The sequence below is a fragment of the Elephantulus edwardii genome, unplaced genomic scaffold (genome assembly GCF_000299155.1).
Source record: "Elephantulus edwardii isolate Elephantulus edwardi_28Jun2011 unplaced genomic scaffold, EleEdw1.0 scaffold00313, whole genome shotgun sequence".
Classification (NCBI taxonomy): Eukaryota; Metazoa; Chordata; class Mammalia; order Macroscelidea; family Macroscelididae; genus Elephantulus; species Elephantulus edwardii.
Genome location: NW_006400063.1, coordinates 57,135 through 71,338, shown reverse-complemented (window position 1 = coordinate 71,338; position 14,204 = coordinate 57,135). Strand labels below are relative to the sequence as shown.

At 33.8% G+C, this 14,204-nt stretch overlaps 1 protein-coding gene across 1 annotated transcript in view; it reads left to right on the top strand.

Annotated features, from left to right (window-relative positions):
* Positions 1 to 11,605, top strand: part of SNTG1 (syntrophin, gamma 1) — a 481,189-nt gene extending 469,584 nt beyond the window's left edge. Inside the window, exon 17 of the mRNA XM_006901168.1 lies at positions 11,411 to 11,605. Coding sequence (XP_006901230.1) covers positions 11,411 to 11,569 — 159 coding nt within the window. The 3' untranslated portion in view covers positions 11,570 to 11,605. The remainder of the gene's footprint in view (positions 1 to 11,410) is intronic.
* The last annotated feature ends 2,599 nt before the right edge of the window (positions 11,606 to 14,204 follow it).

Genomic DNA, 14,204 nt, shown 5'->3' with positions numbered 1-14,204 from the left:
TTCTTCCTTCATCACCATAGGCTCTTGCTCATATGTTATTTCTTTAAATTCCTCTGTATCTGCCAATTCCTTTCTATATAGTGACTCAGTATAGTCCTTCCATCTTCTTTTAATATTTCCTGGATCATTTAATATTCTGCCCAAAGCATCCTTGATACACCAGTCACTGTGTCAATCCATCTCATCCAGTATCTTCCTTTCCGGTGCCATCCCTCCACCCTTCCAAGTGTGATTTCCTTCTCCAAAGACCAGACATCATACCCAAACTATGTGATATGGAGTTTCAAAGTCCTTGCCTCTAAGGAGCAGCTTAATTTCACCCTCTTCAGACCTCTGTGTTCTCTTGATAAGTTCAATATTCTTCTCAAGCACCACAACTCAAAGGCATCAATTCTTTTTTGTTGTCCTTATTCATCATCAACTCTCTGATGCATAGCAAGTTATCAGGAATACCACAGCTTGGGTCAGGTGCACCATAGTCTCCAAACTGACACTGTTGCTCTTCAGCACTCTGGAGAGGTCCCTGACAGCATATTTTCCCAGACCAATTCGCCTTTTTTATTTTCTAACAGCTAGTGCCGAAAGTGTTGATTGTGGAATCAAGTAAGATGAAATTGTTAACAATCTCAATCTCTTCTTCATCTATCATGATGCTGCCAAATCAACCTAGTGATGAAAATGTTTGTTTTCTTGATGTTGAGCTTCAATCAATATTGGAAACTGTAGTTCTTAAAGACATTTAGGTTTATAAGCCTTGAGCCGGACATGGAAGATAGACTCCTAGTAATGTCACTTTTTGGTTAACCTCTATAACCGTTCATCTTATCATTATAAATTATGTATAATAGTGACTATTTCCAAAGAACATTAGAGGAATAAAGTACTCTATTTTGAACATAAGGTTTGAATAGATAATATAATCAGTGACTAACTCTTGTAGACACTCAGTAAAAGTGTCCTAAAAGAATCTGATGAAAAAAATATATAATGTGTGGATGTTTGCATTTGAGAAGAAGGCTGGAAATCCAATTATATTTTTGTTTGTTTCTTCAGGTTTCAAACGTGAGAAAGCTAGTAACCATAAAATAAATAGAAATTTGAAATTAGAGACCTACTACTTCATCTGAAGTGAGTGCTATGCCCCTGGACTGACTTGATTTTCAAAATTGTTGCCTGTTTTATAGCAACATAAATGAAGTTATCTAAAATCCCAACTTCTTTTCTCTTGCTACAAGCTGACAGAAGCAGAAAGAAGAACATGGCAAGGATATCTATTTATTTGTGCAGATCCTTCATAACTAGTATTTAACTCTGCTTGATTTATGTTACATACCTTAAAATACAAGTTTTTGTTTTCCTTTAGTTAGTTTTTTTTGTGGGTTTAAAAATAATATTTTGGTTCCAACAGGTTAATGGTCATTATTCTATCTTTCTTATTGTTAAATCATCTTCTCTCTTGTGCTGTTGAGTTATTACTTATTTTGTTTCATTTTTCTCCTAGTTATTGCATTTCAATTTGATTCTTCTTCATATTTGTATTTTCTAAACTCCTTCTCACTCTCCCTTTCTTCTTCCTCCTGCTCCTGCTCCTGCCAACTACTGCAATTTTTTTTAAAATTGGTTTTGATGAGTCTGAAAGTGTTTGTTAAACTATTTTATGATAGTTATTCTCAAATATTTGTCATATAATTTCAAAACTTAAATCATGTCCTTTTTTATAGCCTAGTTACATCTTCCTGTATTTTTTTATTTTTTTCCATTTGGAAACATTTTATAACATCTTTATATTTTCTGCTCTATAAATTCAAAATTTTTCCAAGGTTTTTTTCTACAATTAATGATTTTTCAATTGAAACTAGACACTTTGAGTAGTTTGATATGAAACTCTGGATTTTATTGAAACTTTCTGTCTTATGTGCTTTATTTTCCATGTCCTTAGAAGAGTAATGGAGTGCCACCTAGTTTTTATGCTACAGTCATGCAAAAGTAGGACTTATAAAACTGTCTTTCGAAAAACTTTCCAATGACAAAAATGGAAAAAGAAAGGGAAGATAATTATTGCAACTTTGCGGAATTTTCTTAAAATACACATGTGGTTTAGTTGTATTTGTTGAGAGGAAAGTATTGGTGAAGGAGTCAATTAGAGGTGATGTTTTTACAAGCACCGAAAATCCAAAGCCAAAACTGACAAGGAGCTGACTTATATAGCATAAGTACAGTACTTTAAAGGAAAGATGTTTCCAGGAAAGGAGGTTATAATGATAGAGTTTTAGGTATGTTCTTCACGGAAAAGATTTTAAAAATCAAAAAGCTTTCTGTCATAAATTCTATAGTTGTATTTCTCTGCTGGTGATTGGAGGAATCCACTGTGTTGAATGAGCAACACTTTTTGCTTCCCAGTTATGCTTTTTGGAAAGTTTCCAAAGCCAGAATACTTTGAAAAATATTACATTGCCTTCACAAAATTTCTATCTCACACAGGTAAATATAAATTTTTCATTCAAATTTAGCAATGGAGATAGAAGAAAATATGTTCATTTCATCTTTCTAGAAGTAAAGTTCTCCATAATTAGAATTTAAGGACGTATATCTCTTTAAAGGAAAAGGTTGTAAAACATATACACAACACAAAAGAAAATTGAAGAGGCTGTACTAATTGTACATAAATAGCCATATACATAAAGCCTGACTACAGTCAGGGAACTCTGGTGGCCCAGTTGTAAGGAGTAATACTGCCAACACAAAGGCATACTATTTGAACTCACCCACCAGCTGTTTCCTGGGATAAAGATGGAGAATCTCTTCCCACATGATGTACCACTACTAAAAACCCACTGAATTGTCAGCTATGAGTCAATTGCAACACAATGGCACAAAGCAACAACTATTTAAGTCATATGTGTATGTGTGTAAGTGTGTGTATATGACTATATGTCATTATGTGCCATCAATACAACTGTGACTTATATTGACCCTATGTGCAATAGCTCAGAAACCTGTCCTATCCTAAGCCAATCTCACTGACTCCAACACACCTACCCACATTACCACAGTTACTGTGTCAATCCAACTTATCTATTATCTCCTCTCCTGTACTGTTCCTTCTCCATCCTTCCAACCATGGTGTCCTTCTCCAGTGGCTCCACAAAATAAAGATGGTCAGCTTCCTCCCATGTTATTTAAAACCTCTGAAGACCCTTCAGAGAGTCAGTTGTGACTCAGTTCCAACTCCATGGCAATAAGGTTGAGACAAGGCTAATAATTTAATTTTTACAAAGCTTTCAAGAGAACAAATATGGATTGAACAGCCTTTACAACAAGTAGTGCTGTGACACTAGATATCTCAGGTCTCTCTGAATAAGAATTTAATCAATGACTTTTTTGTGTATACAAAATAATTAAATTAGATCCTGTATTTAGATTATATCTTTATTTCTAAGTATTTTATATTTTTAATCTTTTTATTTAAGTACATCCATATTGAATCAAAGTATTTTTGTCCTTGGTTTTAGTAGAGGTTCTTAATTACAATAACAAAAGCACAAGAATCCAAAGAAAAATGATAATCAAAGAATAGTTTAAAGAAAATTGAAATAACTAACAAAGTGGGGGGAGGGAAATAATAAATATACTGTTAAAAGATTTTTAAGTGAAGTACATACAAGACATTTATAACTAAACAATAAAATAACATAAAACTTAAATAAGAGCCAAGAATGTGAGTAAACATTTATCCTGAGGAGGACCTGAAGCATTTTCTGTGGAAGGTCAGGTACTGCAGCCTTCAGTATGAATTGAGGCTCAATATCAAGAAAACAAAGATTGGCAGCATCATGAGGGATGGTGAAGAGACTGAGATTGTTTGGCTCCATAGTCAACAATCTTGGCACCAGCAGCCAAGAAATTAAAAGACGTATTGCGATGGGAACTTCTGCAGTTAGAGACCTCTCTGAAGTACTGAAGTGCAACAATGTCAGTCTGGAGACTAAGATTTGCCTGATACATGCATGCCATGGTCTTTGCAATCACTTGCTATGCATCAGAAAGCTGGACAATGACTAGGGATGATAGCAGGAGAATTGATGCCTTTGAGCTGTGGTGTTGGAGAAGAGTACTTACCATGTAAGTACATACCATGGACTGCTAAGAAAATCAACAGGCTTGTTCTGGAGAAGGTGAAGCCAGGCTGCTTCTTAGAGGCAAGGATTCTGTAGTTTCATCTGACGTACTTTGGACACGTTGCAAGGAGGGACCAGTCCTTGGAGAGGGATGTCATGCTTGAGAGGATGGAGGGACAGCACAGGAGAGGAAGACCCTTGATGAGATTAATTGATTCAGTGACTGGGGTAATGGGGGTAGGTGTGTCAGAGATAGTGAGATTGGCACAGGATAGGGCACAGTTTGGGGCTGTTGTATGAAGGGTCACTAAGAATCGCAGGCAACTTGATGGCACATAACAACAACACAACAACAAGATATTAAAATGACAATGCTACATCAAATTGTGGTAAATACTGGAATCTTGAATTTATTGTTTTAATGGCTTTTCTAGCCATTTAATTTAACATTCTCCACATAAATAGGAAGGATATTATAGAAAATAATTTTTATAAGTTGGGTCAGTTTTTCCTTTTTCACAAAGTTACGCTGAGGGGATCTAACAGCAAAGGTGAGCCTCACTACAAGCAAGAAGAGAAAGCAGAGTGTCAGTCTCAGCAAAGAACCAGAGATCAACATGAGACAAAACTGAATTAGGACTGTTGTCCAGTGAAGCCAAACCAGGCATCTTAAGCTTTCTGAAGGACTAAGGCAAAATGGCAGACCTAAATAACTGTTTTCACACTGACCTAAGCTGTGAGGATGAAGGTCAAAAAGCCTTCAATCATATTTAAGATGCTGTCTTGACTGAGCAATTGTGTCCTTTTGCCAACCTGAGATATAATCACCTAACTTCCATAATAAACTCCGTAATTCTTAGTATGGTTCTGTGAGATCTGTGTTATCATTACAATAGATTTTAACCAGTAAATAAGTAAAATTGGTGTTGTAAATTGTAGAAGTAAGTGCAGAAGTGTGGGAGACCACCACATATACTATTGGTGCAGTCTGTAGGAAGTTGTGCTGCTAATCCAAAGACCATGCCTCTCCATGATTTCATAAAGAGAAAGATTATTTTCTCTTGTGTGATTGACAGCTATATGTCAACTTGTTGGCAGTAAATTCACATATTTGCCTTTTTATTTTTATTTTTGTTTTATCTTAAATTCGGCTTTTGTATTATGCCTTCCCTCTTGTTAGATCAGTACCACCAGTTATCACCATGTTGATTCCCACTTTTGGTGACCTCTATATTATTTTTTATTAATTACACTTGTTGATAAGTTCAGTTATGACTTTTGCACTAAATCTCATACTCTATGTCTACTCAGATACTATCCATGCAATTATACCTTTCATGTCTTGTATTCTCATACTTGAGTAACAATGCCTACAAAAAATGTATAGTAATTTTTGAAACTTTCAAAAAATATTCTTGATTCTAGCTATAGATTTATTTCTTTATCATATCTGATTCCTTTCTTCCCATATTTTTATAAGGCAATTTCTATGATCCTTTTATATGCATTTCTCAAAACAACAACATAACAAGACAAAGAAGCAACACTACTTTCAAAAATAATAAACAGTTTTTATTAAGGGTAAAATTACTCCCACCTTGCTAAATCAAATGATCATGTCACAGTTGTCTTTTTTACTAAATTTTGTGGGTAATCTTCTTACTTCACTGAAAATTATTACTACCTCTTCATCATGATTGTCAACTATATTTCTTTATTTTAAATAAAAAAGATATTTTATTTTATATTAGTTTACTTACAAAGTTAGTATACATTGTGTTTCACACTATTCTTCATTCACATTGTGTTTCATAAAATGATTCCCATTCATTATGTTTGTAATATTAATCAACATTGAATTGTGCCTGTCAATACTCTGTCATTTTAGATCCCCCCACCCCAGATCTTTTCCTTTACTCACTCTTCCTTCACTCATCAAATTTTGTGACCCTATGATTTCCCCCATGCCCATCCTCACCACTCTGCTCCTACTCTCTCTCCCTTGGATCCTCATGTATGTTTTACTGGATTGTGTAGGATCTCAGAGATCTGCCCTTGAGCCTCTTCTATAAATATAAATACCTCTAATGCTATGGTGTTTTCATTAAACAATTTTAACATCTATGTACTAATACAGCCTACATTTTTATGCTCAAACGTGAATTCCCTTTTATCTTTTCACTAATGTATTCAACTCTTTACCCATTCTTTATGATAAGTGCAACTTTAGGATTCTGATCTCTCTACAACACAGATTCCTTAGTTCCATCAATGAGAAGCTTATCTTTTTATTCATATGGAAGACTTCAATGTCACTCTTGGTGGAATATTTTTATATCTTTCATTATTGAAAAGCTTTGTAATTCCTCTCATTTCTTTTAAAAATTATTTCAGAATTTACATTTATTACATACTTCTCAGCTAAAAATCATCTATCCACTTAAAATAAAACTCATATAGGGTGTATAGAGCAATGAAAATTCCATCTTGTGTTACTATTTGGCCTCATTTCATACTAATTACTTCTTATGACCTTCTTTGATAAATAGTGCTCTTGTTCTTCCTTAAACATTTCTAGATTGTGTTTACGCAGTGAATTTCAGTTCTCCCTACCTACTTTCTTTGCAGATATCAGGCTGGCTCAGTCTTTTATCCTCTGCAAGTTGTTCCATAAGGAGTGTGACATTTTCTGTCAAAATCTATTCAGTATACTCTGTTTATTTCTCTTCCCTTTTTGAATCTATCTAGCAAATTCCAACAGGAGCTCTGTTGGCCTAGTCTTTTGGAAGTTATACCATTAACTGAGAAGTCTAAGCTTATCTTGAGGTTCAAATCCTTGAAGGACTGTATGGGAGAAAGTTGGGCAATCCTCTACTATAGAATTCAGAAACCCAATGGAGGTATAGTTATCAAATGATAATGAGTAAGGGGTCATATTCTGACATGTGATAATCTTTATGTATATCCTAATATTTTTTTTTCTTTTCAATGGAATGTAATTTCATTTCAGGAATTCTGTGTGTTCTTTTGCGCCTGTTTTATTTATTGTTAAGTGTTGATCTTTTTAAAAACAGATAAATATACTTTAACCATTCAAATATATTTGTGGGATAAACAAACAATTAAATTTTGAAGAATAGTTAGTGAGACTAAAGGATTAATGAAAATCAAAAGATTTCTGTAAGGAGAAAAATATATAACTTGAAGTAAATCAACTTTAACTGTCAATCACATAGATAGAACTTTAGATATAGGAAATCTTTAGACATTGGAAGTCAAGGGAGGAAAGAGTGTTGCTTCTCACATAGACCTGATGATTGATGACTAAGAGTAGATATGATCATGTTCCCCTATGCAATCTGCAGCCTCTGAAAACTACTTTAGGGCCATCTATGAATCAGTTCATATTCAACGATAATAAGTTTGAATTTTGAGTAATGGCAGTAAATTTAAAATAAAAGGGTAAAAACCCAAACAAACCACTTCAAAACTCATTGGCATTGTTGCATTTCTCTGGTGGTAGACAACCCTGAGGAACTCTGTTGGCCTAGTGTCCAAGAAGCGGAGCTGAAACCCTGAAAACACAAGATTTAAGGCCACCAGCTGCTTCCCAGGAGAAGGATGGGCAATCTTCTCCCATATGATTAACTACCTCTGAAAAGCTGCAGAAGGGTTAACTATGTGTCATTTCTGACTCTGTGGTACACAACAACAATAACAATAACAGCAATGGCCATTTGAATGTAATATTTGGTGAAAATGTCTATTTAAGCCCTTTGCATGTTTTTATAAATGACCTGTTTATCTTGGGTTGTTAAGTAGTATAAGTTTTATATACATTTTGGTCATTAGATTTATGATTTAACATATGATAATTTAAGTTGGTAATTTATTATTTTTTGTAAAAAATTTTTAAAAATTTAAAAAAAATTGTAAAAAATTTTTATTTTTTTTTGTAAAGTCTCTTGATGAACAAAAGATGTTTCTTTTTTATGAGGTAAATTTGTTTACTTTGTCTTATGAGTTGTGCTCGACTCAAAGGCAATCAACAGCAACAATAACATGCTGTTTGTATGCACAAATATCTGTTAAATAATATATCAAATAAGAAACTAATAAGCAAAATAAATATAAACCGGCAGTCAAGAAACAAGAATACACATTGCACTGGGAAAATCTGCATTTAGGGACCTTTCCTAATTATTGAGGATTAGTGATGTCAGTTTGAAGACTAAGGGATGTCTGATTTGTTCCATGGTCTTTCTGATTACTTGCTATGCATCTGAGCACTGGAAAGTGAATAAGGATGCCAAAAGAATTGATGCCTTTGAGCTATGGTGTTGGAGAAGAACACTGAACATCCCATGGACAGCCAAGAGAACAAAAATCTTTTTTGAGAGGGTGCAGCTGGAGTGATCTTTGGAGGCAAGAATGATGAGGCTTCACTTCACATACTTTAGACTTGTTGCTAGGAGGTGCTGTTTCTTGGAGAAGGACATAATTCTTGGAAGAGAGTTGGCAAAGAAGAGGAAGACCCTGAACCAGGTAGATTGACATGATGACTACTACAGCATGCTCTTAAGTGTAAGGAAGTGTGATGATGGTGCATAATTGAACAGGGTTCAGATCTTTTGTTCATAGGGTCACTATGAGTCATACTCAACTCGATGGCATGTAACAACAGCAACATGCTATTTGTTCTTAACAGCATTGTCCCTACATTTTCCTAAAATTTATGTGACTTAGTCTTTACATGTAGTCTTTAATCCATCTTGAATTATTTTCCATGTATAATGTGAGACATGGATTCTGTTCCATTTTTAAACATGTGAAAAAAATATAAATTTCCTATACCCTTTGGGGAAGAGATTCTTTTTATTCCTATCTAATGAACTTAGCACCTTTGTAAAAAGATCAGTTAACCATGGATATGAAATTTATATATGGATTTTTCATTTCCTTACATTGGTCTAGGTCCCTTTTGTTTATAACAGTAGCAAGCTGTTTTAATCACTTTATCTGTACATTATTGTATTGTTGTTGGTATGTGCCATTGAGTCTCCTGTGCATAGTGACTCTGTACAATAGCTCTGAACACTGCCCTATCCTGATCCAGTCTCACTGACTCCAACACATCTAACCCTGCTGCCCCAGTTACTATGTCAAAACATTTGATCCTGGGTCTTCCTCTCTTGCGCTGTCCCGCCACCCTTGCAAGTGTGATGTCCTTATCCAAGGACTGGTCCCTCCCAGTCAAATTTCTGAAGTTTGTGAAACTAAGCTTCAAAAATCTTTGCTTTGAAGGAAACACTTGGTTTTACCTTCTCCAAGTCAGATCTATTTGTTCTCCTTTCCAAATATAGGCCTTATCAACCTATTTATAGGTGTGTGTGCATGTGAGAAAGAAAAGTGAGAGAACAGGATCAATACAGATCAATACAGATAATTACTTCTTTTCCCTCATTTAAATAGCTTGTATCTATTTCTCTATTTCTTTATTTACTTGAATTTGATAGGGGGAAAAATAGATTCAAATGTATGAGGAGGAAATAGAATATATATTTATTTATCATTGCAGGATATTTCAACCAGAGTCTATAGAGGAATCCTGTTCAAAAAGCAGATACTGCAGAAGATATTTTTTAATTCTAAAATAATACAGACTTCCCAGAGTTGTAGGATGATTGGACTCCTGAAACTATTGCTTTGAGATAATCTCTAAACCTTTAACCAGAAATACCATTAATCTTCTTAAAATAAACCAATTGTTTATTAAAAATAGTAAAAAAACTCTGCCTAGAATATTTTACTCTTTTAATAACTATCTATGTGGAATAAAGCTAGCAATAGCAGCTAAATAGATTGAAAGATTGACTAGAAACACTACAAAGCATAGCTTAAAATGTTCCTAAGATTAATTATATTCTTTAAATAGTTCCATGGCACATTATAAATATTAAAAATGCTATCTATTTGAGTGACTATTTTATCTTATTTTCAATCCATACTGTTTACTAAAACTGTAAATAGTGCACATAGCAGTTCCTGTCTTTTACTCCTTTATGCATATTGTATTTGATGACAGGAAAATACCTGTGGCACAAATTTCAGATAATTTTTTACTTAGCATTTAGTATTTTGTGCCTTTACTAAGCAGATAAATGTTATTATTCTTTAATTCCTATCAAAACCTTTTTGTGAAAATATTGATGTTTCAAAAATATGTGTAATACCTTTTAAAATCAACAAGAACAATCCTGACAACTTAAATTGACTACGTTCAGAGGCAGAAAATTTGTATCTCCAAGAAGAGGCAGAGTGTGCTCTACATCTTGTTGAGTCAGAGATTCCTGAACAAGACTAACCTGGACTGAAACCAGAGCAGTCACAGTAGTAGGTGGTGGAGAGTAGTAGGAGGTGCTGGAGAACCAAAGACTGATAGTATACAAAGATGAACTAGAACTGCTTCCCCATAAAGCGAGAGCTGAGAATCTTCATCCAGGCTACTTGGAGGGCTAGGGACATACCATAATCAGCAGGGCTTAAAAAAAAAAAGTTTAACACTGGCTTAAACACTTAAGGTAGTGTCAGAAGGATTGAAAAAATGGCTGAGAAATTGTTCTGACTAAAGAGTTTATCTTCTTTTCTACTTAATTTGCAACCGTTCGACTTCCGCAGTGAAGCTCATAGTTGTGAATATGGTCTGTGAGTTCTGTGCAACCATTGCACTAGATAAGTGAGCCCAGTAGAAGAGCAGTAAGAGTTCTGGGAATGACAGTGCTATAATTGTTATAGGCATGTGAGGACTCGCCTGCCCTCCTAAGAATCAATTTTGTGCTGTGGACTCTGTGTAAGGAGACTTCTCCTTGTGGAGTTTATATGTTGCCATCTCAATACTGACTGTAGTCTATATAAAATCATCAAATAATATGGATTTCAATAATTATTATCCATATTTACCATTTGAAATCCATATTTATCATTTGAAATATGAATAAACAGTAAAAAATACTTCTTAAAAGGCTCCAGTTTTGTCTTAATTATATATTGTCAAGATTAAAGTTTTAATTAGGCCAAATACTTAACAATGTTGAGACAACCTTTTTAGATGAAAAGAACATATTCAATCTGCAATGTATAAGGTTAATTTCTGTACCATAAATATATATGATATCTATATATTGGTTATCAGTAATTCTAGATAAGTTTGTTATAGTTTTTAAAATACCCAGTTGCTGCCCATTGTTTCAAGAAACAGAAATTCATAGTACTTCTTTCTCTTTCCCTTTCAGGAGTTGGAATTTTCAAATTTGTTTGCCGTTCTGCACTGTATCCATTCATTCTTTGCTGCCAAAGTAGCTTGCTTGGACCCTCTATTTTTAGGCAGTCAGGCTACTGCTTCTGCAGCTGCCAGCTCTGTTACAACAAGCAAAGCAAAGTATTCAACTTGACACACAGAGCTCTTCTTTGTCCTTCAAGATGACCGTGTAATACTTATGTTAATCATTTTAGACCCTGGAGAAACTAAGACGTCACCGAGTGAACAAAGAAGTCAAGTTTGATATTTTTAAGAAATAAAACAAAATAAGACACTAGAGTATTTTAAAAACTTCTCTGTTTTCAGAAAATATTAGTGAATAATCAAATAACCTGGATGAACCTAGCATCTTTACTTTCACTGGAGTGATTTATATCAGAATACAGCTTTAATGCAAAGAACAAAAGAAAATGTATGTATGTAAACAATATAAAATTGTAATCTACCTATAAAAGCATCAATTAAATGGTTATTTCTTCTTTTTAGATTATTTTATATGACAAATATTTTGGACTATATCATGAACTAATGCCATAATAGAATAAGAGGCAAAAAGAAGCTGAAAAGCCTATGTCAGCAAAGACAGTAACATACAAAAGTGTCATTAAAGATGAAAGCATTCTAATTTGCTGGTGTAATTTCTTCCTATATCATCATTCCAGGCATTGGCACTGATACTCTACATTTGTTTATAATACTGTAAAACAATATGAACATTTGTAAAATGTAATTGGTATTGACCCAGGATAGACGCAATGGGAAATCAATTATTTTACTCATGATCACTGATGCTAAATGCTTTATTATCTGTCAGGATTACCAAATAAGCAAAAAGTTATTAATTACAAGTAATGAAAATCATTATGGCTTTACTTATTTCTTCCTTCTTTTTTTAAAATGTGTTTCACCTTACTAGGACTTATTACCAAATTAAAATTTCCTAAAATTTTCTTGACTTCCTCAAAAAGGAAGTATCAGCAGATGCAGCATAAAAAAGAATTGATTTTTATATCCCAATTCCTTTTTTTCCTTACCAACTTACTTGTGAGTTGAAATGTTCCTCAAAAACAATCTCAAGCTCTATTATCTATGCTATCTAATTTATTTTGTTTCCAGTTTAGTGAATACTTGAGCTGAAAATAAGGTAAAATTTTAAGACAAAATTTCATTTTAAAAATTACTGTGTCATAAAATGTAGTTAACCAAGGTCAAATTATTTGAATTGTTTCAGTTATATTTGACACAGAAATGTGGTGAGGATAGAAATTTATAAAAGTTGTAGAGGTACATACACTCTTCACTTTCCAGATACAACATACTTAGATTCATAACTGGAAAAATAATCTCTTCTCACTATAATTTTTTTGGCAGCTACTGTTAAACAGTCACCTATTTTTCAAAAGAAGCAAAAAGACTACTTTTCTATTAGAACACATGGTCTCAACCAACCAAATAGATGTTTCATTTGAAGATCCAATATTCAATAGGAAAGTTTCAATTATCCGAGTGTGGAACTATGGTACCATAGTGCATAGGAAGCTGCACTGCTAATCCAAAGGCTTTGCCTCGCCTGTGGTTCAGTTATACCAGTGATTCCATGGAGAAAGATATACAAACCCCTCAAAAAAATTTATTGCCTTAGAAATAATTTAGTCAGAATTTTTGAGTTTGAAGCATCATTTTATTTCTTCTCTCTTCTCTTCTCTTCTCGCCTCGCCTCACCTTCCCTGCCCTCCCTTCCCCTCCCCTCCCTCCCCTCCCTTCCTCTCCCCTCTCCTCCCCTCCATCTCCTCCTCTTCCATCATTGTCGTCTTCTTCTTCTTCTTCTTCTTCTTCTTCTTCATCTTCTTCTTCTCTCTCTTTCTTTCTTTCTATCCCTTCCTAATTTTCTTCTTATTTGTTTTTCTTTCCCCTCCTTCCTCTTTTGTTTAGTCCTTCTCTCTCTGCCTTCCTCTTAATTTTTTCTTAGTAAGAGAAAAATATTCACTGAAGTAGGAAACAAAATTATTTCTAAAATAGCACATATTGATTATAAACTTTAGGTATTTCTATTACATGTTTTCCAACAATAAGGTATTTATTCCTTTTGTATCTGATTAATTCTTAACAAAGAAAAAAAAAGAAAAGAAAAAGTGAATATTCCTAAATGTTCTTAAACAATATTTGAGTTAGGTCTAGAATATCAGTTTAAAAGAAATGTGACAAATTTTAAATTATACAATATTAGTATAATTTATTTTAACCACAAGTTAAATTTATATCCGTAGTTAGGTGCTTTAGTGATAACTGTGTTGTCAACCAAAGAAGGTTAAAATACATCAGTGTTTCTGCAAGGGAAAAATGAGCAGTCTCTTCTCATATGATTTACAGTTTCTAAAAGTCCAATGGAAGACTAGCTGTGAGTCAGTTCTGACTTCACAGTGATGAGTTGCTCTTTTTGTTGTTTCTGTATGTGTATATATATATATATATATTGAAACTTACTGCTGTGGAGTCTACTCGTCTACTCTGAGAAGAACTAATACATTTTTCTTGGAAGATATACAACCTAGATGTTCCTTTGAATTTAGGATTATGAGACTTCATCTCATGTTTCTTTAGTTATCAGAACTTAACTATCACCTAAATAATAACATCAGGCTTTATAAAGTAGTCAGTAAAATCATGGGAGAACCTCAACTAGATGATCTGACACAGTGACTCAAAATCAGCAGTGTTAGGGAGCAAGGTGCAGGCCAGGTTGACTAGTGTTTCTTTCTTGGTCACGA